This window comes from Heteronotia binoei, chromosome 5 (genome assembly GCF_032191835.1).
Source record: "Heteronotia binoei isolate CCM8104 ecotype False Entrance Well chromosome 5, APGP_CSIRO_Hbin_v1, whole genome shotgun sequence".
NCBI classification, from domain to species: Eukaryota; Metazoa; Chordata; class Lepidosauria; order Squamata; family Gekkonidae; genus Heteronotia; species Heteronotia binoei.
The window spans coordinates 97,314,093-97,341,044 of record NC_083227.1 but is presented as its reverse complement, the minus strand read 5'-3'; the positions used below and the strand labels follow the sequence as shown (position 1 = coordinate 97,341,044).

Below are 26,952 nucleotides of genomic sequence, written 5' to 3'. Positions count from 1 at the left end.
GTGAAGTCCCTGCCTACCTGTGCTGCTGTATTTCGAAGGTGGCTGTAGTATTGGCTGATGTGTGGCCCATCAAATGGCTCAGCATGCAGCAGAGCCTGGCAATAGCTTTCCTGGTGGCCCTGACACTAATGGTTTCCCAACCCCCACCCAAAATGCCTCTAGCTTGCCACCAGTGCGTGGTCAGTGAGATATATGCATCGTGCACCTGTCCAGATGTGGGATGTGAAGTGCACAAGTCTCCTGAAAGCATGGGGCAGCTGTACCTTCATGTGGTCCCTGGCAGCCCTGTACAGTGAGGGCAACTTGGCCTTGCTCAAAGGGGTGCAAGCCAGAGGGAGTGTAACCAGGGATAGGTGGCACGCGGGAGCATCCTGTGGAAAGCACTGATTTCGACCATGGAGAAGGAGAGGCCATCTACAGTGACCAGCTTGACAGTGAAGCAGCCTTACTAAGCTATTGCCCCTGCCCCCAGGCATCCCAGTACCATCCTCACTTAGTGCTTAGCATCTCTTTTCTACTGCAGAATGCTCAGGAACAGCACTGGAGATGGCTGCAGAATGACTCACTTCCAAGCTGACTGTTGGTGGCCATTTGGGAACTTTAGCAGCAGCCTCTCCCCCCCCTCCCCCCCGTATGCTGGTAGTCATGAGATGACTGAGGTCTCTCCCATGAGCGCCCTACACATGAGAGTCTTCTCCCATGAGGGCCCTACACAACTGGCACTGTGCAAAGCAGGTATCCTCCATCAGCTGGAAGTGCTTTCAGACATTGGAGGTGTAGGGGCACTCATGCCTACCAGCAGCTGCAGGCATCCCTGGAGCACCCCATCTCTTCGTCTTGTGCCATCTCCAGCCTCCTCTCCTGACCCTCCTCAGAAGGCCTGCTAGACTCCAGAGGTACTGGAGCAGTGGGTGGGGGCATTCAGCTTCATTTCTAGCTCCTCCAGAAACATCTCAGTGCCTGGTGTGAGCTCAAGATTCAGAACACTCTTGTCCCCAAAGCCTCCCTCCAAAAGACAGCTCTGTCTGCTCCTCCTGCTGCTGAGCCTCATCAACAGCAGCTGGAGGAGGGGCTGCCTGAGCAGGATACCCCTGCCCAGTGCCAGCACGTATGGGCACCCTGAGCTGCTTTTTTCTTTTTTTAGAAAAAGCCCAGCAGGAACTCAGTTGCATATTAGGCCACACCCCTGACATCACCATTGTTTCATACAGCTTTTTGTAGAAAAAGCTCAGCAGGAATTCATTTGCATATTAGGCCACACCCCCAGTGCCAAGCCAGCAGGAACTATGTTTCTGCTCAAAAAAAGCCCTGTGGGCATCTCTTCAGGGGGAACCCCAGCAGCAGTTGCAATGAAGAGGGCCATGTGTGGCTTCTTCATTGCACCACTACGACCAGAGGTTGGAGTGATGAAAGGCGGCTGTGGAGCAATGGCCAGACCCAATGCAATACACTTCCTTATTTATTTTATTTAGGCCACAGCAACAATGTATATAGCATGATTTTCTATCATTGTGGAACTCACTATTCTGTTGTAGTTTTCCATTGTTTTTAAATTGTAGATTTCAGAGATTGGGAAATTAAGGTCAGCTCACATCAGTGAATCTTAAATATTAAACACTGATTAGAGCTCTTGTGATACCTGAATGCTATCTGCTTTAATTTTCAGTTGAAAATCTGTATCTGGAGAATTTCAGGGAATAAATCACATACCTGATTTGTTGTTAAATCCCAATCTGTAGATAGCCCAATGGCATTCTTGAACCAGTTGCAGCTTTAATTTCTGTAAGATCAAGACTTGGTGCTCATGCTAGTTCCAAAAGTTTAGACTTATACAGCAGCATAATCTGTGATGCATCATATTTTAGATACATTGATATACAACATAATCTTGAGTTCTTGGTTAGAAGCATTAGACTATATTGAAAAATAATAATTCTCTGTGACTAATTTAATATAGTAAAAAAAAAAAAAAATCCTGAAGTTGCCTAGTCTCTACAATATTATTTGGGCTTCAAAATGAACTTTCCATTCTTCATTGACATGGTTCTCATGAGAACATAGTTATTGTTTTTATTGAAGGTTATTCTCTGAGTATTGAGTTGTGTAATTTAACTTTACCATGGGATGGAGTCCATACGGTCTTGATGATCCTAGTGTGTCAAACAACAACTTGTTCTAGGAAATGTTGCTCATTATTGTTTCTAAGCCCTTGCACACATTAACTAATTTAATTGGAAACATTTTGCTGCAACCCAAATTTTTGTCCTCTGTTTGAAAGGATATAGTGAAGTGTTTTGTAGATTCAGAAACCATGTACTTGAGAAAATTTTAATATTTATAATTTGAACTAGACATTATCCACACTATGCTGATAATCAAATATTACATTGTTTCATCAGTCAGGAATGGCAGCTTTGGTTTTGAATCAGTGCCTGGAGGTTGTGTCCAGAGGAGTGTTGGCTACCAAACTAAAGTTGTACTTAAACAAGATGGAAGTGATACTAGTTGGTAGTTCTGAGATCTGGGACAGGGGGCGGGGAGCGGTGGGGGGGGAATTTACCTGTATAGATGGTATGCAGGTAACATTTTTGCAACAGATAGGATGTGTGCATGTATGACTTTTTATGGATAAGGAAGAGGCAGTTATAGTAAATTCCATTATTTTGGTTATATTTGATATGCTGTCTGTACCCATTCTAAGAGGTAATGAGCTTGGCAACAGTTATAAATGCATTTGTAATCCCAAGGGTTACTAGTATAATATTCCCTGCAGGGGGCTGACTATACAGGAACTACCGCTAATACAGAATGCTACAGCCCAATTGTTACTTGCCACAGCAAAGCGGGAGTGTATACCGCTTGTTCTATGTGAAGTGCTCTTGTTGCCAGTTATCTGTTCAGTCCAAAGCATCAGGATCATCATAATTATTGTCTTTACCATGTATTTATTTATCTTATTTATAGCCCACCTTACTCATTTTATGGAATCACCAGGTGATTCGATTACAGATACAGAGCTGGATGTCACCAGTATATGGATGAAAGCCTACTCCAAAACTGTGAATGATTTCTCCTAAAGGATTTAGATGGGGATTGAATAAAATGGGTAATAAGGCTGAGCCTTGTGGAAAGTAGTGATCGTTAGTCTGAGTCCTACCTCTAAGGAACGATTTAAGCTAGTCCAAGATGCATCCCTTCAGTTTCAGCTTCATTTTCCAAGTACCTCTCTAAAATGTGAGCCCAGTGAAAGACTGAGTGGAACAGCCTTTGTTTGCATTCAAGCAGAGATCATCAGCTAATGCCACCAACACGGTCTTCATTCCATAGCACGGTCTGAAACCAGACTGAAAGGAGTCTGGGGCAGATTATTCAGCTATTCAGCTACTGTTTTCTTGTTCATCTTGCCCAGAAAAGGGAATTTACCAAGCAGTAATTGGCCACATCATTCTTCTGTAATGATAGTCTTTTTCAGAAGGGGGCAAATGACTGCCTGTTTTAACGATCTGGGAATGATCTTTGGGTAAGTGATTGATTTCTGATGCATTCATTCCAGGGTTTCAGTGATATAGTCCTTACATGCTTTTAGAAACCAAGGAAGGTTGTATACAAGTAGTGCTCTTCTTTTCTTTAAAATTCCTTCATGGTATTGGACCTTTGTATATCAGAAATTGCTTCTCTCTGTATGACCTCACCCTAAAATAATTATTAAGGGTTCTGGACAGCCAGTAGGAAGGATGTTGTGGTTGAAGTGTTGGTCTGGGATCTAAGAGACCTGGGTTCAGTTCCCACTCTGCTATGGAAGCTTGCTTGGTGAGCTTGGACCATTTAGAGGGCACTTGGGCAGTGCCTGGCAACCAGAGGGAGGGTGTGGGCAGGGCCAAGGTATCCTCACTTCTAGTAAAAAGAATGTAAGTGACAAAGGGTAGCTCTAGGAATTCTTGGAAACTCTATACTAAAACCACAGAGTTTCCAGTGATTCCTAGAACTACACTTTGCAACTTCTAGTAAGAACTTCCAGTGCTGCATGTTCGGGGGGGGGGGGGATGGGACCTGGGAGCAGGGATCCTTCCACCAGGACCTTTGCAGTCCTAGCCAGTCACACATACTCAGCCTAACTTCCCTTAGGTTGTGATTGTGAGGATAAAATGGAGAAGAGAAAAATGTAAGCTACTCTGAGTCATAAGTACATAAGAGAAGCCATGTTGGATCAGGCCAGTGGCCCACCCAGTCCAACACTTTATCACACAATGGCCAAAAAACCAAGTGCCATCAGGAGGTCCACCAGTGGGTCCCCCACTGGAGAAAAAAGTAGGATGTAAATAAAATAAATAACAGTTCCAGGTTCCTTTTCTGTAGCAGATGAAATTTTCTGGGACACAGAAAATAACATTTTCAAAGCTCTCCTGGTTCTGGGGCAACAACAAGCTGGAATTAAACCTGGATGTGCATGAGCCCAGCTTGTTGCCATACTCAAGTCTTGCCCATCTCTTCTTATGCAAAGAATCATGGTTAATAACTGGCTATCAGTAATAAGCACAGCATGGATTAATTGCAGTTGCAGTTGTTTTTCTTCCCCATTAACTAAAATTCTAAACCAGTATTCAATCCAGACTTAGAACCAGGGTGAGGGGGAGTGCTACTTCCTGTTATCCAGTGCATCTACACTTGTCTTTCACAGGTAAAAGCACTAGCAGAAATTAATTTCTAATGAGATTCTGCATGTAAGAAGGGAGGAGGAGCAGCAAGGCACACATTAGCCTGGCAACAAGCTAGGTTTGGGTGCATCCAATTTAATGTCAGTTTAAAATTATGTCTAAATGGAACCTTTGAGTTAAATTGTTCATTCTGCCTTTTTCAAAAGGGCCTTTTTGTAGGGAGGAGACTACTCTAAATATAAGGTGCTGTGGTTTATACCAATGTTTTGATAATGTTGTTATTTAATGATAGTTGCTTTGATCAAATTTGACAGGACTGGATAAAAATACTTTGACTAATTTAAAAATTTAAATGTAGATTTAGAAACTGGAGCACCTTAAAGGTGTGATCTGTGAGCCTGGAGATTCTAGTGTCAAATCTCGTTGCAGACTGAAATTCAGTAGGTTAACCTTATACAAACCCATTTTCTTCCACCACCCTCCTCAGTCTGCAAGTTTTAAATATTACCAAGAAAATTCAAAGGGTTGCTTAAGCAGAGTGTCCAAGCCATCATTTTCAATACTTAGCCTGGCATTTCACAGAAGGATTTGGCTTCTGTTGCACTCATTGGTATTCAAAATAGTTTAGATTGGGCATTTCTCAGGTGGAGACCGTAGATGTCCATGTTATTTTCATTTTATCAACTTTGTTTTAAATACTTTGTGATCTCTTTCACTGGTCAGCTTCTTAGCTTTGTACTTCAGAAACCTTTTTCAAACATTCATATGAAATGTAGCAAGGAGCAAAATAGCATGTCAACTGAAACTTCTCTTTCAAAGGCAGCATTTATTATCTGTGTAACTACAGCAGTACACATTGGCAGGTTCCTCCCCACTTTCTCAAACAAGTAGAGCTATGCTTAGTTAGAATGCTGTGATCTCATCTAAGACGATGAAAATCAAAAGCTTGGCAAATTAAATTACACAAATCATTCAGTCATTGAGATCTGAGAGAGAGAGAGAGAGAGAGAGAGAGATTATGACTATAATTCCATACAAACCTGTTCCAACAAGACTTTTAAGAACACTAAACATTGCAGACTGACCTACACCCACCAAAACATCTGCCATGAATACATGAAAGCTAGAGTGCATGTAACATGACCATGGCCTTGTTGCTATTCATGAGCCACTTTTACATTATCTCTGTTTATCTTTAAGTTACAAACTGGTTGCTGGTAAGTAGAGAATGTTATAAAATATAATACATTTTAATATCTCATAACAGAAGTATTAAGGATGAAAAACTGCTTAGTAACATTTAGCTTTGCAAAATATAGCAGTTACTTTACCAGTGGCACTGGGAACAAAAATGATGGTAACAGATTAAGTATCTTTAAGTATAAAGATCTTTGAGTTTTCCTTGAAATTCTTGTTCATGTAATTAGGGTACCCGCAAGGACTTACAGGGGGCATCTTATTTCCCCCTGAACCTCTCCACCACTACTCCCTCACCAGGCTCAACAGTTAGCCCCTTTCCTGTCCCTTGGCCTAGCCACTGTAATCCATTCAGTAGTCACATTCAGGCTAGAGTACTGTAACTTGTTTTATGCTATCTTGCCCTTTGAGACTTCACCTGATCTAGAATGGGGCAGTGCGAGTCCTGATGAGAATGCCACAGACAGCACATATACAACCTGTGCTGTGCCATCTACACTGAGTCCTGGTGGAATACCAAGTCAGGTTCAAGGTTCTGGTGTTGATCTTTAAAGCAGTGAGTGGTCTGGGACCTGCATATCTTTAGGACTGCCTCCCCTGGTATGTCCCTGGGAGACCATTATGCTCTGTTGAGAATAACCTAGAGGTGGTCCCTGGCCCTAAAGATATCTGGCTGTTCTTGACCAGAGCTTTTTCAGTCCTGGCTCTGACCTGGACATTTTTTTCCCAGCCAGTGCAATTAGCACTTCACTTTCATAATTTCTTTTTCCAATTTGCTACCTGTATTACAGTCAGTAGCATCTTCTTCGTGGTCTCTGTGCTTCACACTCATGGGATAGAGCACCTGCGCCGATCCCCGAATTGGTACCTAAAAAGCGCTCGGCACCAACGGGCATGTGCAGGCATCCCAGTGTGCATGCTCACCGGCGCCAGCGCGAGGATCCTGCCAGTTCCTTTCTGACCGCTGCGCTGAGAGGATCTCCTTTCATGTCCCTGGTCGGTAAAGTAATCTTGGATTGCTTTTTTGTCTTTGTATATTTTCTTTGTTATTTTTGTTATATTGCCTTTGTTATTTTCTTAGTGTAGTTAGTTAGTTAGTTGTTAGATAGTTAGTGTTGGTAAACAAAAAAAAAGTTTGTTGGACTTGCCCTTTGGGGCTCGGTTTTCCGCCCGTTTTTCCCCCTCAGAGACTTTCCTGGGCGGGGTTTTTTCCTCGGCGTCTATGGAAAGACTTTTTTTTTAAGAGGTGCCGTTCCTGTGGGAAGAAGATTCCCCCCCTCCCCCCCGATGGCCATTCCCTCTGTCTCCTCTGTCTGGGCGAGGGACATCGAGTTGATTCTTGCACTCACTGTTTAAGTTTCTCGAAACAAACTCGTAAGAATTGAGCGGCAAAGCTTTCGGCTGCTTTGGTCGAGTCGGCATTTCATCCGCAGAAAATGGCATTGGGCCCATCAGTAGCGATGGGTGAGGCCACAGCCCCAACGGTCACATCGGCTGAGACTTCGCCGATCAGGACCGAGATGCCGGTCGAGCGTGGGTGTTCCATGAAACGGCCTTCTGAAGGGGTCAGTGGACACCCCAGCTAAGAGGCATCGGGATGATTCGGGGACCCGATCATCCGTGCCGAAGAAGGGGAAATCGAAGGAGAAGCGGAAGAAGAGACCATCCCGCACTCCTTCACCTTTGCATGACACTTCAGCATCGACAGCCCCACTGAGGAAGATCTCGGCATCCTCATGTCGTAGCCCTTCGATGTCGAGAGGCAGTGCTTCGCAGCTGTGCCTATTGGCATCGGAGCACAAGATCGACCTGACTCAGCGCTCCCACTCTTCAGGGTCCAGGCGTCACAGTGAAAGCGACTCGGTCTCGGAGGTGGAGGTGCCGATGGAGCCTTCAGCGCTGATGGATCAGGTGAGAGGCCGGAGAGAGCCGGAACCGACTGAAGTAGCTTGTCGCTTCCCACTGCTTCCGCCATGGGAGCAGCGCCAATGGCCTCCTTACCCTTATCCTTACCCACTGTACCAATGGTACTCTCCTCGCGAGTTCGCAGACTGGGACCAGCAGTCCGAGGCATCCCACATGTCCAGGCTGCCTCAACATTCTAGATGGCATCCTTCGCTGTCCTGCCTGATAGACGCGGCGTGGTGGTGGAGGAAGTCCAACCTCAGTCGTCGGGGTCGATCTGGTTGCCCGTCAGAGATTCTACTCTGGTGCTCTCAGAATGGTCTCTACACAGAGAGTCTTCATCATCGGACACCGAGGTCGGTACCAACGATCCAGACCGGGCTTTGGAACCTTTCCCGGTGTCTCATACAGGTCTGTGAAGCATAACGGTTTCTGTTGTTCCCCCTGTATGGAGACCTACTCTCACATTGAGCAGAACAAGGTCTCCACTGCTGTTCCGGGGAGAACTTTTGGTACAGCTTCTTTGCCCAAGGCTTGTGCCACTGTTTCTGTTTCACAGCTCTGGATGATGCCGGTACGCTCAGGTTCCTGGAAGTTTTTATACTTTTGTCCATTTCCTGGACCACATTGTCGGTGGTAGAGCTGAACAGGCCTTTGCCCTCAAAGGGCAGATCTTCAACGAAGGCCCTGGTGTCCTGCTGAAGAGCCGTAGATCTGAGCCAGGAGTGGCGGCGGAGACAGATGGCAGAAGTGATGGTCCTTGCTGAGACGTTGACCATGTGCTTGGCTACAGCCAGTTGTTGTTTGGCTACAGCAAAGCCTTCCTTCTGCAACTTCTTTGCAGCCGACCTCTTCTCCTCACTCAGGGAAGACAGGAGGGGGGTTAGCTGTTCCCATACTGAGTATTGGTATCTAGCCATGCACGCGGCATAGTTAGATACCTTTACTCCCAGCGCCCCAGCAGAATAGAACGTCCTCCTGACGTTATGCAGCTTCTTTCCCTCCTTGTCTGGTGGAGAGGAGTGCATCTTGTGGGCCTTCGATGAGGAGGAAATGACCACCGAATTTGGCTTCAGGTGTGTGAAAAGGAACTCAGCCCCGGATTCTTGGACACGGTACATATGGTCCAACCTTTGCGATGACACGGGTGTAGAAGCAGGCTTCGCCCAAGGCTCCTTCACCGCCTGTAGGATGACCTTCGTCACCAGCAGGGCAACCGCTGTAGACGTATCCCGTTGCATGATGTCAAACATGTTATTATCTACAACGGGTTGCAGCTGTGACACCGGAAGCGAGAGGGAGAGTGCCATCCTCTTCACCAGGTCCCTGTACGACTTCATCAGTTTCATAAAAGTACTGTGTAAATTCCATTAATGGAAATTAAAATATGCTCATGAGTGTTCTGACTCCTTCTGAACAAACTGCTTGCCCTGATCTAATGCAGCCTCTTCACCCTGAGGAAGAAAATGTATTCTGATGGATCCTTCTGCAGCATTGTTATGTAGAATTATTTCATTGCCTGCCTTTTTAATAGAGCAAGGAGGTCTATCTTAATCCTCAGTTCTTAAAATTAATTTCAGATTATTTCAACAGGAAAATACAGCACCGTTATTTTTACTCACAATAAAACAAAATGTTTCATTTTCCTACCCTAAGTTGGTGTTCCCTTGTTGCGTAACTTCCTTTCACATACTACACAGGAAGTGCCTTGGTTACTCTGGCAAGGAGTAGATGGGTGGAGGAGGGCCTTGAAAACAGAATGTGACCTTCTGATGAAAGGATAATTGTCCTGAACTTGTTCTGTAATTACCACCAAAGAAGCAGTTACTAAACGCAACTGAAATATGAAAAGGTAAAAAACATTGTGCAGTGAGATAAGGCTGTGCTTTGATTGACTTAGGGAAGTTTCTGTTCACGCTTGTCTGGTACGTACCACAGCGCTCTCTCTCTCTTTCTCTTTAGCCAAAAGCATTTTCTCATGTTGATACTGGCAATGTAACTGTTCTGATTTTAAAACGCGGTATGAAAGAACTTTTATCATTTCTAATATGCAGCCTAAGGCTAAAACATACAGAGCAATATTAAAGGGCTAAGTTCAGAAGTAGACTGGAATTTCCACTACACAGCCTTTGGGAATATGACTTCAGTAACGAACTCTGAAGCAACTCTTTATCATAATGACAACTGTTGGTCTTCCTGTAATTGTTCAGCTCCCTCAGCCTGTCATATGATTAGCCATCTGCTCAACCATGCTTCCATTGTGTGTGTGCGTGCCTTTAAATGGTGGGTTATTAACAGTTATTAACATCAGCAACATCGGGGAAATGTACATAATATACATAAATAGTCAACGTTCCAAAAGATTGAAGTTGTGTTATACTTGCATCTGCAAACATTTATGAAGTGATAGTGAGTCACTGGAGAAATGTTTAGGGGGTAAGTCTCAAGTTTTTAATTACTTAACTTTACACCTGTGTCTTGTTCTCCTGCTTGAAGAGGAAGAGCTGTAGCCGTAGGAAATGTTGCTGAAGAAGATACTGGAATGTAGCAGTTATCATTGCCCAGCTGATTCTTTTATCCTTCACATACTTCTCAAAATTATTTTTTCACACTGTCCACTAGAAATCAAATTGAAGACCACAAAGAATGTTCATATTTGCTTGAGGATAGTGTAGTGATACTGTCCTTCTTCAGTTATGTTATCATAATGGGATGCTATTTGCAATATGGTAACACCTGTTTGCTTACAAATTCTATTCACTGTTGTGTGCTGAATACAAAATCTATGTTGGAATGAATGGTAGCTGTACAACCTCAGTGCTCAGTGAACTGTGCCCTAAAAATACTTTTCAACTAATTACAATGGCAAGGACCAAATCAAATGTCTGTTTGAATCTCTGGGTGAAAGTAAAATGTTGTGTCTTTGGAATCTCAGGAGACCAGTTTATGTGTGTTCTGTCATAGCTAGTAAGTACAGCCAAACTCTCAAAATCCTACTATGACTGAAATTGTGTATTCTTACGTTCTATACATCAGAAATCCATCAGCCCCCCACCAAAAAAAAGACTTTAAGCTTTAAAACGAAAATATAGATAAAAATGGCATCATTCTCACACAGTGTACTTTGAGTAATATGTTCATAATCTACATTATTTATTACTCCAATTTGGGGTATCTCAAATCCTTTGTGAAAAGTTAGTTTTTTCCATATAGCTTGTACTCAGTTCTTTATGATGTTCAGTGTTTAGCACCTGTTCTATTTAATAGGTTACTTTCCTTTTTAATCGGGGCATTTTTCTTCATCAATGTGTATTTTGCATTAGAACTTTTATTTCCTAGGTTCCAGTAGGATTGTGGGGTGAGTACCATGGTTGCCTTTAAAATATGGTTTCTGTTTTTGCTGCAAAAATGTATACAGATATAACACATAACAATAAATCAGAAATGTCATTAAAGTTTCATAAGGAGGCTGACTCATATTACAGTGCAGTAGATGATTGCGCAGAACTAATTTTTCGGTACTTGAAGCAGAGTAACAGGCATACTCTATTTTTGACAGTGGGCCTCTACAGGTCATTGGATGCTCTCATAAAAATTTGCTCAGAAATTGATTTCTATTCTACCATATGGCAACTGTATTTTCTCACTGGGTATATGCAGCTAATATCCCTCAAACCTTGGGCTAAAAGCTCTTTACAAAAGTTGTCGTGCCAAATACTGTAGATCTTAGCTATTTGCAGGGCATCTATTCCCATGATCACACAAACTATACAAATACTGGGAAGGTGGGTTCTGATGCCTCCCAGCACCAAACACCCCCCTCCCCCCCAAAAAAAATATTGCAAAGTTTAAGAATGCAGGGATTACAATGATGGTGCAGTAGAAGTAAAAGTAGGCTGGAAACCACATCACTTGATTCGACTGCAAATAAGTGAAATTTGAAATCATGACGGCACAATTCCAAAGGTCTACTATAGATCTTTATAGCAGTTTCAGCTCTGATCATTAAAAGGGCATCATTTTTAAAATAAAAAATAAAAGCTCTGGGCTGAGTAAGTTTTTATGCTGATATTTGAATCAACAATGTTATTTTAGTCCACTGTCTCCTGTCTTTTAGTGTTTTAGGCATCGCCAACAGAAATGTCTATTTCATAATATTCTGGAGAAAATGGATACTGTCAGGGGGTGACATGTTGTTTTGTTTCTTGACTCACATTAGGCAAAAATTTTGGGAGTTCTGCTTCCTAACATGTTAGACAGCAGATAATCTGGATTTTATTTTTGAGCTTTTTTGGCATGCTTACATAATACATAAATCCATTTAATTGATTAGAGCAGTAGTCAACTAGTAAACAGAATCTGCCCTGTGGCGCAGAGTGGTAAACTGCAGTACTGTAGTCCAAGCTCTGCTCACAACCTGAGTTTGATCCCAGCAGAAGCTGGGTTCAGGTAGCCAGCTCAAGGTTGACTCAGTTTGTCATCCTTCTGAAGTCAGTAAAATTAGTATCCAGCTTGCTGGGGGGAAAGTGTAGATGACTGGGGAAGGCAATGGCAAACTACCCTGTAAAAAGCCTGCCGTGAAAATGTCATGAAAGCGACATCACCCCAGAATCAGAAACAACTGGTACTTGCACAGGGGACTATCTTTACATTTAAACAGAATCAGTATCTTTGGCAGAAATTAAATTTTTCCAATAAGTAATTGCAAGTACTGTGAAATACAACAGGAAGAGGAGACATCCTCCTCGGCCTTAAGTAGCACCCCTTTTGTCCTTTATTTTGTTGTTTGTGGCCTCTTTATTCTTGTACTACTGTTGTGCTGAGATCTCCAGAACAGCAGAGCAGTGAAGAAGGATAAGAGCCACAAGGTTCTAATAAAAATAGAGCAAAGCAAAGTAGAGTAAGGGGCAATGATGTGAACAGAGCTCAAAATGACTTTTGCAATCTTAAGGAAGTCATTTTGTCACATACTCATGGTATATGTTGAGTTTATATGAAATAAGTTTTTTTTCCACATGGTCTTGCATGTGTAATTAAAGTTTCCATTTCTAAATACTTATATAAGGGCTATGTGAGTAAAGGATACCTGCATAAATGTATATATTTAGGCTGGAGGGTAGGTATTTAAAATCCCTCCCATGCCATTGATCTGTGTGGAAAGGCAGTATATGGATATCTTGCAACATCTTTCCCATGTTAACAGACATGACTCAACACATTTTGTCTGCCCTGAACAATTAAGACAGTTGCAAAACTTGCTTCATTATGAGTAGAACCCTGTGCGAGCCAGAGCATGTTCTGAACTTCTCTTTTCCCTGTATTTGTGTAAAATTTGTGTGGTCTGTCTGTACTAACGTGTATAGTTCATGGCGCCTGTTGCTGTAAGTAGAACCCTACTATTTCTTTCATCATTTAACACATAATGTTAATACGCTTTGCTTCTGTTCTGGTTAGTTCCAGACTTCTGTAATAGAAATCATATTGCGTTGTTTGTCCAATGTCCCATCGTGTCCCAGATTATTGTCTGTATAATCTGGTTTGTGTCCCAGTGAGAGGGGTAGACTATAAATAATGCAAATAAACAAACAAAACTTTATACTTTTAGGATGCACTTAATTGGTATAACTAATGATCACAGAAACTGCTTTTCATAAAGAAACTTCTCATTTAAAGTCAATTGAGTTTGTTACCAAAACAAACAGCTGTATTTTGAAGCAGAAATCAGATACTTTGTTAACATCAGAACAGACCATTATGACAATCATCCTTAAAAGCCCCACCTCTCCTTAAGGGCTCTGAAGCAATAATTGTGATTTAGGCATCATGCAAATACAAGTGATTGTCAGCCAATCAGAGCCCATAAAACCCCCACTAGATGGGAGAGGGTGAACCAATAGTTTAAGAAGGGTAAAGAACTCCCCCCCCCCCTTAAGAAGGGATTTTGTGGCTCTGGAAAGGAGGTCTCTTCCTCCTGCACGCAGACCTGGCTGGGATGGCTTCTCGTGCAGTGCAGTTTAAATCACATTGCAGGAGAAGACAGACAGCCCCAGGATCTGCTGTGCCATGGATAACAGATCATTTCCTGCAGCACAGCAGCTTCTGGGTATGGCTTTTCCTGCAGTCGGTTTAAACCTGCCTTCACAAGAAGCCAGCTGCAAGCAGAGCCAGTGAGAATAGTCTGTTCCCTCCTGCACAGCTGATCCTCAGACTGTCTTCTGCAGTGCATTTAAACTTTAAAGGGACTGCAGTCAAAACTCATAGGCTTGTGCACCCAGAGTTCTTTGTTTAGGTTTTTTTTTTTTTTAATCATCCAAAATGAAGAGGCAAAGGCGCATCTGAACTTCTAGGCTCTAAGAGAAGTGTCAGCCTAAAAGGCAATAGCTGGGTTAAGTTGGCATTAACTACAAAAATCCATCTGCTTGCTATAAATATCACCAATTTATCTCTTGATTCTGAACACACCAGGTACCAGGGAGTGAGCTTCCAGCGGACCACACTGCTGAGGAAAAAGTGTTAGGCCCAGTTGTTGTTGGAACTGAAGACGACTAATCACTAGGAGAAACATCAATCAGAGACAGATGAGTGAAGGTCTGCTCTATCACTCACATATCTGGGCCTGTGTACATGTTTCTCTGCATGTTTTTGTAGTTACAGTCTCACTGCCACTGGAACTGACCCTTGGAGTGAACCAGGTGATCATCCCCATCTGGACAACACCAAATGTTCTTTTCTTTTCTGAAGGTCAGATCTAAGGCTTCTCACAGGATATTCTCCAGCTACTTTGCCTTGACACAGCACCAGTGGTGTTACTTAGGGACAGATCCCCATCTCTGGCTTTTCCAGGCATTCATCACAAGACTCTTGCAATTAGCATTGATCATCCTCTTATTGTATAACCCATAACTTCAGAGGTATGATCCATAGCTGAACTAAAAGGTTGGACTAAACCTCCCCTCTGAATCTTTATAACTACAAGACAGGATTAAACATCCTCTTGCTGTTACTTTTGGAGCAAAATGAAAGTTACCAAAGAGACTGGGATGAGTACTGACAGCCACTTAACAGACATCATTAGTCACATGCCCCAATGAGTTTTTGACAGCAGAGTTTCTCTTGGGTCTCAACGCATGACTGTTAACACCAGCTGTCAATCCTAATGGTTACACTATTTTGACTACTGCTCTCTATTCTTGCTTCTCTATCAGGATCAATGTATACTTTACCCCTAATGGAAGCACATGCTACTCCCCATGTGTCTGTACCTGCTATAACAGTGTCCATACTGGCATTAATTGAACCAGTCCAGAGACTCCAGATGCTTGAAGAGTTACCAAAGGCTCATCTACACCCCCAGCCACCCCCAGGTCTTAACAAGACATGTTTGCTTTGTCTTATTATTCCAAGGAGGAAACTGATTATCCCTCAGATTCTGATTAGTCCATTTTCATTTTATGGGATCCAACCTATAACATGTTATCTCAGTATAAAGGCAGCATTGCATTTATATTTTTCCCTATTTTTTATTTTAAAAATCCATTCTGAAACTTTTTAAAAGCTTGCTTTTAAAACTTTAGTAGAGATAAAATTATTGATCCATTACATAAATGATTGGTGCTTCACTGAGAAGGGTTAAGAATCAGATGAGCATATATGGAATTGAACACCAGAATATGGTTTTTGGACACTGCAGCAAGAACAAGCCAATTTACACAAAACAAGACCTATATTTAGGGAGCTGAATTAAATGTTGCCAAAGTAAAGAGAGATGATCAGTGCTGTTCTTGAAACCTGTTTACTTTGGACTGAAGCTTCTGCCAGCCCAAGGCCTTGCATTATAACTATTCAGTACAATGTTGTGCCTTCCTGACTTAAACCCAACACATTCATATTTCCTTCTTTAAAACTGCTTTTTGTTGGACTAGGTAGAGCACTGGTCTGATCCAGCAGGGCTGCTTTGATGTTATTTCCTTTTGAGTCTAGTAAGCAAGAAATATCACAATACTGTCCTGTCCAAAAGATATTACATTTTAATTGTTTTTATATTTAATCTTATCACATAACTCTGAGTTACCAGATTGTCTAAGAGCAAATAAAACAGTATCACATCCAGTGCAAATGAAACTCATTAAAACACAAAATACTTTCTACATAAACATATTAATCCCTAACCATTAAAAACAATCCAAACTGCTACTAATAAAAGGAATACATGGAAATGCATCTTTCTTGACTTAGTAAGACCCACCCTCCGAGCCATCCATTTGCTGCTGAATGTTAGGAGACCCTGATGAATGATGGCTGATCCCTTCTTCTTTTCCTAAGTTTATATGTGAGGACAGGATATTTCTGTGATTTTGCACTCTGCATCAGAGACCCTTGCTTCCAAAGATGAGCATAACATCAGAGATCAGATCCTACCTCACCAGGATATGGGCAGGGTGATCACAGATTTTGATTGCTTAACCAAGGCCAACACAAACTTGTGTATAGAAGCCCCAGAGTTATGCAACATTGTGCTGTTTCAATAGTAAATTGTAATAGTATTTACAAAGTTATAGAATGTGACTTCAAAAACTTCAGCTATGCAGACTTCCAGTTTTCAGTATTATGAGATGTTTACAGTTGCTTTCCAACGGGTTAGCTTTCCAAAGGGTGGCTCCATACATAAATCAGACATTGTATTGTGCAAGATGTGTTGAACTTCTATCAACTGTGCTGGATGAATTAGCTTCTGTTTTCTTGCTTTTGTGGTCAGATAAGTAAATAATCAACTCAGCTCTTAGAAAATATCTGCTTTTCAGGTGATATTAATATGCTAAACAATCATGAAGTAATAAATTACTGTTATGGACACAGGTTCCTTCTTTTTGTAACAGTTCCTGGTAAATTAAGAAAAAGTTCCATGAGCCAGGAATCTTACTTCTGCTTTTTATCTGCTGGATGTATTGAAATGTTTTATAATGAAAATTCATTTTGCAGCTTTGCTGCATGGCCACGTGTTAAGAACACACTAAAGATATTTGCAGCCCTATATTCAAATTACAAAAAGTAGCTTCTCACACCATCACTCACACTGGGATTAGTGTGCTCTTTCTCTAGTCCCTGTTGATCCCATAAAATGAATGTAATTGTGTTTATATAATAGCTTAAAAAGATCAAAGTAGGTCCCATATGGGAAGAGGAGAGAGCCAAAACAAGCTGTTTGGCTTGTAAGCAACTGGAAGCCTTTAAGGTACTGACTCATATCTGTAGCATTTTCTGCATTGCTGACTGCTCTGTAAAGTATGTTCTAATACTGCAATATCTTTACACTGTAGTAATAAAGAAATCAAATGTGTTCATCTGCTTTAGTGAATATCAGTGAGAAAATTTCAAATTATTTCAATTCAAGATTGTTTACCATATTTGTTGAGTTCTTTCAGTCTATTAAGGTTTTATTCCAGCTTTCTTCCAAGGAGCTCATATTGGCATACCTGGGCCTTTCCTCCCCTATTTTATCCTCACAATACCATATCAGATACATTGGGATACTCAAGGACTACAAAGGGATACTCAAGGACATTCTCTGAATATGATAGCTGAACAAGGTTTTGAACTGAAATCTTTCCAATTCCGTATTGAATCTAACCACTGTGCTACATGGGTTTTCAGTCTTTTGGGTTGTCTTGTTTTTGTATTCATCTTTAAATTGAAATTTTTGTAGCCTGAAATTACAAACAGCAGCATTCTTGCACTTGGCTCATTTCTGTAGTTCATTTAGAAATCCTTCCCTCTAACTTCAAATTAATTGTGAATAAAATTTCAACTTCAGGCCTGGTTCACACATGTAAGAGTGGGGAGTAAGAGCCCTGAGATGGAAGAATGGACTGGTCTACATGAGACTGCAGTTGGGGGATTTCTTTGGACCTCTGACATTTTATTTTCATTTCATTCCCTTGTATATGTAAATCAGGCTGCTGAGTAGTAATGTGCTGGCAAACTTGCAACATAAAGCTTTGTAGGCTTTGCTGATTTTGGTGTAATCATACAAGCACATGTGTATAGGATTTCAGCCATAGTTATGTTAAACCACTGTGGATGTAAAGGCAGAAAAAAGGACAGAGTCTTCAAAAGACAGCACAACTGAGGCAAAGCTAAGTCCTAGTAAGTTTGAAAGGCAGAATAACGAACTGCATATGGAATGTGGAATTCAAGATAACATAACATCATGGAATAATAAAGATAACTACAAAGAGTACAAGTACGGGATTGTATTTGCAAACGTGCAAATACCAGTTTCTCAAAGCTGCCATTTTCTCAGGGGCTTCCTTTGGTTCTGGACCAACCAAATAGTCAGGTGGGGGTCCGCCTGTGTGCCAGTGATTGGCCTTTCTTGATCTATATCTTCCCTATCTGTGAGGATTGGCAGCCAAGGCAATTCACATGCTTTTGAAAAAGAGTTGCAGTTAAAAAAAATTCCTTCTAGTTATTATTTCATCCTTTTACTTTGCATATAATTAGATTATTGTAACATGTTTTATACCCCCTGTGGCCATCACCCTCTTCATTTGCACAGTATCTCCTAGATGGCAAGCTGCCGTATCAGGAACTTGTCTTTTACTCAACAGTTTTATGCGGCGCTTACTACAAGTTTAAGGGTTTTGTTTTTGCTTTTGCTTGAAGTGTTGCTCATGACAATTTAGCTTGTCAGCTACACACAAACAGGAATGAAACCACATGTTCTTTTCCCTTCATTCCTTGTCTTGTTCAGAAAAGAAAAGAAAGTTGGAAGGAAGAAGTTTAGTATTTCATATAGCTTGAATGCTTTCTATATGACTGAGTCTCAGATTTAAAAATGCCTCTTTAACATGTGAAAAATTTGCATAACCTTTCAGTACATTAATTTAAACAGTAATAGTCTTATTGAGACTTAGCACAGAAACAAACCCTTACTGATTCACTTACCGTACTTCCAGAAAAGATTCATATGAATTCATAGTTTCATTTTATATTGATGCTGTTGTCACATGTATTGCTATTGTAATAACAATTGCTATTAGGCCTTAGTTTTCTCCCAGAATTACAAATGATCTCCAGACATCAGTTTCCTTAGAGAAAAAAAGTAGCTTTATATGGTGGACTGTATGGTATCACATCCATGTTCAAGTTCTGTCCCCACCCCAAACTCGACACTTCCAAGGCTCTGCCTCAAATCCCCAGGGATTTCCCATCCCGGAGCTCGCAACCCTCATTGCTTGTTGCCATAAATGCAGTGATTACAGAAGGGGGGAAATATGCAATTAACTATAAGAACCTGCTGGCCAGGAATGGGGAGCAGGTAGAACAACATGGAAGATTAAATTTGGGGTGTGGAGTAGGATGGGGGAGAAAAAACCTCTTAAAGAGGAGTCCAGTGATTTTGTGCTTATGGTGCTAGAAAAAGTTTCTGGAGGGGAACAGTTATAAGACTTTATTCCAACCAAGGGGACCCACCCACCCTCTTATGATTTTGGGGGACCATGTTTGTTTTAAACTATCAGCCTTCCCCTCAGTTTACAAGACGTGATAAGGATTTGGGTTTGCTGCCATAAGGTAAGTTCTGTGGTAAGAAAGAACATGAAGATCACTGAGGCAGGAGTTGTCTACAAGCAACAGGAAGATTGATTTATTTACTGGTTGGTTTTAAAAACAGATCAGCAGCAGAGGTCTCCGGATCATCAAAGGAGAGGCCTGGCTGAGGAACATACATTTAAGCTAGTTATGGCTTCAGAAGGGGGGGGGGGGGGCGGCTTAATACCATCCCAATATTTAACTAACCAGGAAGGACACGGGTCGAAGAGGGAAGTGGTCGGCCTCACAACTGCCAGAACCCTGTCAACATCTTCCTGAGAAAGTCAGTTGAAGTGGTCCAAACATTGGATCAGAAGATGGATAAGGGGCTTCCAGTTTCCTTACTGTATCAACTGTGGTCAGGAGGTCCTGGCAAAGTTATAAGACTTTATCTGTGAAATAAGTCACAAATGCCTCACAGCCAATATCCAGTTCCCTACCATTTTGTTTGCCTTAAGGTAATGAAGTTAATAATTGAATCAATCTAAACAACTGGGCCGACTTCGCAGATGCAATGGAGGTCGCATAGAATTCTCTCTTAGCAGCTTTCAACATCATCTCATAGACCTTCATAAATGTCCTATAAGATGTTCTCGCCACTCAGTCATGAGTATGCTGCTGCACTCATTCAAACTGACTCAGCTATTGTTTCATCCTCTGCAGCTCTGGGGTATAACATGGGCTGCTTTGACATGAGGGTGGAAAGGCCTCCAGTGGAGAATATTGTCAGTGGCTTCAGAGGGTCAGGAATACCGGTCCTCCACCAGCTCATCCAACGATTTTCCAGGAGCACTGGATCCCACACAGCGACCTGAAGCTGCTCAGGGTCCATTTGGCTCCACTGGTGAGCATAAATGTGCTCACTACCTAAGCAGGGAGGATTCTGTGAGCCCAGCTGGACCTTCAGGGCAAAGTGGTCTGACCATGGGACTGCATCAACAGCCATCAGATCCACATTTATCCCCATCCCAAAAATCAGATCCAGCATGTGGCCTGCTTGATGCAAATTGGGAGACTCCAAGGGCCTCCATGGATGACACTAGGTCCTTGGCCTGGGAAAACGCTGAACATCAACATAGACATTGAAATCCTGCAGGACTAGTAGGCTAGGGGACACCATTGCCCAGCCAGATACAGCATCTAGCATCTGATGTGAATATATTCTTGGGTTTTTGAGGATCATCACCTGCAAGTTGGATCTTTTCCCATCCTGTTAAAATCATGCAAGACAAGTTAATGATGGCTCATGCCAGAATTATTTATTTTTCATTTTTTTAAAATTGAATTTATATCCTGCCCTCTCTGCAAGCTGGCTCAGGGCGGATCACAACATAGTCAGAACAATGAAAAACCAGTTACACAAGAATGAATAAAACAATTTAAAAATAATTAACTAGATAAAAGATGACAAATTTCAAACAAGTCTATAGCTGAACAATAAAATGGTATAAATACAATGTCTGTGTTCTAGATGGGTAGCATCAAAATGGGCAGCATCGAATGAAGAGCATTGGCAGGGAGGCAAGATGTTCAAAATGTCCACTGCCTCAACAGAAAGCATGGTGGAGCAGCTCCATTTTGCAGGCCCTGCAGAATTGCAACAAATACCACAGGGCCCTGATCCTCCAGTGGGAGCATGTTCCACCAGGTTGGGGCCAGCACAGGCAAAGCCCTGGCCCTAGCTGAGGCTAAGTGGAGATCTTTTGGGCCAGAGATAACCAGAAGATGTTGCTCAGCAGACAGTAGAGCTCTCTGTCGGGTATATGGGGAGAGATGGTCCCTTAAATATGCTGGTCCCAGGCCATTAAAGGCTTTAAAGATTAAAACCATCATCTTGGATGTGGTTTCAGTACTCATGTGGTAGCTAGTGCAACTGGTGTAGCACCGGCTGGATATGCTCCCATATAGGTGTTGCAGCAAAGTGCGCTGCATTTTGCACCAGCTGGAGTTTTCGGGTCATGTTCAAGGGCAAGCCTGCATAGAGTAAATTGCAGTAATCTTACCTGGAAGTGACCGTTGCATGGATCACTGGCGAGATCCTGGGCAGAGAATTATAAATTCACCATTGGTGGAAGGAAAGTTCCTTATCTTTGTTATATACTTGTAGAAGTACATTATTATCCATCACTTCAAACACATCTTGTCAAAAATCAAGATAGATAGTCATGTTAGTCTGTCATAGCAGTAGAAAAGATCAGGAGTCCAGTAGCACCTGAAACAGTGAGCAGTGACTCACAAAAGCTCATACTCTGCCACAAATTTTGTTGTTTAAAGTATGACTGCATTCTTGCTCATTTCTACTTGTTGTAAATGTTCAGGAGATTGGTAAACATCCTTATAGATAATATTAAACTGAAGAATTCTTGCATCTTTTCTTGCTCATTTCACTAAAATCTTTTCAAGCTCTGGTTTTACATCATTGTGAAACCAGTTAGGCTGATAGTGTTCTGATCAGGCTGCAAGATTGACTAGATAAATTTCATTCAGATGACTATGAAGTTCTTTTGTAACTGGCTTTAAGTTGTTATTTAGTATCAAACCTTGGAAGTTAAAGATCTTATTTTTGCTACAAACATTAGTTGTCTTATCTTTAGATTATCAGGGTATATTATTTACCAAATTTCAGAAGCATAATTGATATCTATGATTTTAATCAGTTTTCCTCAAATAAAATTGCATACATTTTAAAGCCATTAAAATCCACACAATTGCAAGTACTAATTCTGGCGATATACTTGCAGTGGTGTAACAGTAATGTGATGTAATGGCATATTAAGTATCAATAATGCTAAAGTCCAATCACCCCTTTGTTCTTGTAGGAAATATAAAGATTAAGTGGTGAATATGTTCCAGATGTTTGACATGTAATTCTCTTAACTTTACTGTATTGGAATGAATGCGAGTGGTTTTTTTAAAATAGGGATATAGTACAAAAATATTTTATGAAAATATTGAGAGATCAAAATTGCTATCAACAACATCTGTCTCCTCCACTAGTCTGTTACAATATTTCTGTATTTATATTACTGCTCAGAACATAGCTGTGTATACAAACTGACCACACTTCATGTATCTGACTATAGCTTACAAAAGCTTAGAGGTGAAGTAGTAAGCATGACAAATGATTTATCTTCTTTTACCATTTTCCTTCTGACTTCCATAGTTTTTCCAGCCCTCTGTTCCTTGAGGAGAAGTAGAATGAAGTTTACCATGAGATAGTTCATCATTTAGTCTGATTTCATCTAAGAACAGGGTGGCAACTTGATGCTTTCACCCAGGCATGTGCCTGGAAGATCAGATGAAACAAGTTGTAATTCTCTCTATTGACAAAATTCCCCTCCTTTCCCCAACAACACAATTTCCAGTCCAGCAGACATAATTGTTAAATGACTGCCCAAACTAAAGATGCATTCATGCGTCAGCTTTTCAGAAAAATGAATTCATGCTGCCTAAACACTATGGGGAATCTGTTCCTACTTGACACGTCTGTGCTGTAGATAAGAAATATCTAATTTGTAGAGTCCTGAGTCTAGCATCTTTATTTAAATGCTTTCTTGAAATAACATGGCAAGTCCATACGCCTTTGTGCTATATTTACCATACCATGGAGAAAAGAGGACAAGTTTCAAATTCAGTCTCTCTAAGAAGAGTTTGTAGTAAAATAAACACACCCAAAAGAGGCCTCTTCCCTCAGGTTCTATTTACAGATAATGTCTTTACATTTGTTTCCACATCCTTGATCCTGATTTGGCCACTTGTATTTGCACTGGCTAGCCTTGCATCTTTGGAATGATGCCCCTTTTCAACAGACTTCTTTCAGACTTTTCATCACTGGCTTGCTTTGAATGTAGAAAACTCTCATGTTTAAGCATTGTATGTTCATAGTATCTTATGTGCATTTGTACTGAGGAGGTTTGATTGTTTAAATTGTTTGGTTCTGTGTCAGTAAACACTTGAATAGGATATTTTACAGGAAAAAATGTCCCCCTCCTTCAGAACTATCATTTTTGAGCTTCTGCTGCTGTTTGATTCAGGAGGACCAGAATGCATTCAATATTTAATATTAAACCATCAGCTGTGTAAGCACAACCAAAGTATGTCTGAGATAATGAATGACATTTTTCCTCCTTTTTCATTACAGATCTGGGACATGAGTGATGACGAAACACTCTGAAGGTCCACTTAATGAAGTGAATGACAGCCGACTTTAGGTTATATTGATGTCTTTTATCAGTCATTTGATGAGTTAATGATTGCTTACTTACTCTGACCGTTGCAAATATAAAGAAATATGTTAACTCACATCTCTGGTCAGGATGGGACAGTATCTCGGTTTCAATGAGCAGTTCTACTGTGAGTGTAACTCTTTATTTTTATTGTGTGTTTATACATCTTATCTGTGACAATTAAAATTATTTGTATATTTTCAGTTTCTAAATACATATATTTAAAATATCTCTTATGTAAGCTTTGTTGTTTTCCAGTTTGAATTTTCTTTTTTAAGTATATCTTCTGAACTATTTGTAACTTTTGAAATTCCACGTTAGGAAAGATGTTTGGTTATTACTGATTTGGACAGTCAGAACTTAGCCACATTAGGGGCAAAAATAAATTTAAGAGGCCTGTATATTTAGGACATCAAAGAGATAAAATAATCTAGCGCTTTTGTAATCCACCTTGATTTTGTATTGTGTTGCCAGCTGTACAGAGATTTTTCAGATTTTTGAGACGAGTAGGAATGGAGGTGAAATTATCCCTCTGCTGGAGTCATGATGTAGTCTGGGGCCATGCTGATAGAATGGGGATCTCATTTGAATATTGGTATGTTTCATACTGTGCCTGTAATAAGGAGGCCATGACAGCCGATCATCCTTTCATTCCCATACATATTTCCAAAACCGATTCCCATCTGAAGGCTTTCCAGCTCTAAAACTGATGGGTAACAAATCTGAAATCATGTCTGTGATCAACACAGCAAATTTATAATTCATAAGACAAAATGTGTTCATGGAACTGGATCCAAAGAACACAGTTTGGTCCACATGCCCTAAGGAATTTTGGATATATATCTCAAACAGGTACACTCTCCCTTCCACCTAATGCCACATGGGAAGCTTTCTTTGAAACTACAGCAATTTGAAAAGCGGTTTTGGATATGGCGGGTTCTATCACTTAGAGGTAAAAGGTTTTTGAGAGCACATCCAAGCCCTGAGTATATTTATTGTAGGTCTTTGGATACCAGCTAAATAATGCCCAGATTCTGTTTTGTTAAATAATTTTATTGATTACCAAATGATTCCTACTTTAAAATTTTAAATATGATACTTGTATACATTGTAAGGAAATATGCTTTATTTTCTATTTATTTACTATTTTAGTAGCACTCTTCCTACAACCTCTCACTTCTTCATCTAAACAATAAGAAGCTGAGCAAAACATTCAGGCTCTCCTACTAAAGCTTTCTCGAATCATTTATGAATTGTAAAAAAAAACTGAAGAGGAGCTACAATTAGCATATCATTTTGTCATTTTTTAATAATTTCAATTAGGGATGGGCACAGACCCGAATGCTGAGCTGAAGTACAGACATTCATCTCGAACTTTTCGGGTGGGCTCAGAATCATGTTGGGTGTGACACATGCATGCCAATTCCAGGTGGCATCCAGAAGTGATGCAAGCATGTCACTGATGCACTTGTGTCACTTCCAGAAAATGTGGGCATGCTGGGGGTGGGGCCCAGCACTACCAAGAACTAGCAGGCACACGTTGTAGGACAGCCAGTTTGGTGTGGTGGTTAAGTGTTCGGACTCTTATCTGGGAGAACTGGGTTTGATTCTCCACTCCTCCACATACACCTGCTGGTGTGACCTTGGGTCAGCCACAAGTTCTCTCAAGGCTGTTCTGCTCAAGAGCAGTTCTGGGAGAGCTCTCAGCCCCACCTACCCCACAGAGTGTCTGTTGTGGGGAGAAGAAGGGTAAGGAGATTTGTAAGCCACTCTGAGACTCTTTCGGCTAGTAAAGGGCGGGATATAAATCCCATCTCTTCTTCTTTTGGGTAATATGGCCATGCCAGAGGCAGGGCATGATGCAGCCCAAACTGGTTCTGTTCAGGTGGGGGTTTGATCCAGAGCTGCTTGAGTCATGAGCCCTGGGCTACACCAAAATTTTCTCTGTCCATCCCTAATTCTGTTTATGCATATTGTGTGCATGAAGCTGCCTTGTATTGAATTGGACCCTACATTCATCAAGGTCAGTATTGTCTAATCATATGAGGAGTGGCTTCCCAGGGTTTCAGGCAGGGGTTATTCACATCACCTACTATCTGAAGCTTTTTACTGGAGATGTCAGGGATTAAACCTGGGATCTTCTGGATACCAAGCAGATGCTCTGCCACTACCCATGGCCATATTCCCATGCTTGCTGATCTATGTTCTTGATTTGTTTGCTTCTTAATACTCTGGGAAAGCTTGCTTATTGAATCTTACGTTTGCTACCAAGTAACTGTAGAATACTTAACCTGTCTCAAAAACTATATTTCAGTAGGTGGATTAGCCACATTATCTGTCATTAAATAAATATAGATTTCAGGAATGACAAACATGGAGTAAACACCAAAACTGAAATGAGAAGTCCAGTTCTCCTTTGTATGCAAAAGAACTATTTTAGTTTAAACTAATGAAATAAATTGCATAATGACTTTCAGACTTCCTTTGCTGAGGGAGTTCCTCTGATGACAGACTGGAAGTCACACTGGGAAAAATTAGTACTCTGCTGCTTACTCTGAGTCACCAACGTAAGACGTCATTTGTAGATAGTGAAACAGGAAACTCCGTTTTAAAGTTCTACAGCCTTGATTAGCTGAGGGTCGCAAACATCTTGGTATCTCCCAGGGAGAATATCTACCTTGACAGATGAAGTATCAAGATGGAATTTGTCAACTTTGATTTTTGTCATTGACCTGTAGCCATATATGACATTGTAAGTACAGGGTAATACAATGTTTCCTTGCTTAGCAATTCCAGTAACCTAGGATTGTGTAAGTTTGAGCTTGCTTCCTGTACATATGCTTCCCAGATGTCTGTGTTGTGCAGAAGTGGCTCCAGTGTGATTTGGAAAACCTTCTGTTGTTTAACTTTTATTGTTTTTTCCTCTTTCCTTACAAACCAGAATGGCACTCTTGCTTGCTTGCTTGCTTCTAAAATAAATTTCTTTTTGTAAAATGTTTTAAGCATGTATTGAAAGGGACAGAATGAAAGCTTTTATTCAAATGAATGAAAAGTATATTAAAAGAACTTTCGAGCATTATTGCCCACTGCCTTGTATATGCAGACAGCAGGCTTCTGGCAATTAGCCTTTTATCTGCTGTTGTAGCTGTATAAGGGAGGTAGTTGAATTCTGAGCTTTGGGAATGAGGGAGTGTGGGTTGAATTTGGGTATTTTTGCTGACATGACTTCTTGAGATTAAAGAGAGCACAAAACTCATATAGAAAACCAACCACAGCCATGATACTTAGGGCATCTCTCTACTGAAAGTTAAAGGGTGGCATATCTAGCTTCAGCTGGGGCTATTTTAATAGTTTGAGAATGTGGTATTTTTAAAGATAGT

At 41.1% G+C, this 26,952-nt stretch overlaps 1 protein-coding gene across 1 annotated transcript in view; it reads left to right on the top strand.

The window, feature by feature from the left end:
* ATG7 (autophagy related 7) overlaps positions 1-23,801 on the top strand; it is a 151,712-nt gene extending 127,911 nt beyond the window's left edge. Inside the window, exon 18 of the mRNA XM_060239876.1 lies at positions 23,488-23,801. Within this exon, the coding sequence (XP_060095859.1) occupies positions 23,488-23,520 (33 nt within the window). The 3' untranslated portion in view covers positions 23,521-23,801. The remainder of the gene's footprint in view (positions 1-23,487) is intronic.
* The last annotated feature ends 3,151 nt before the right edge of the window (positions 23,802-26,952 follow it).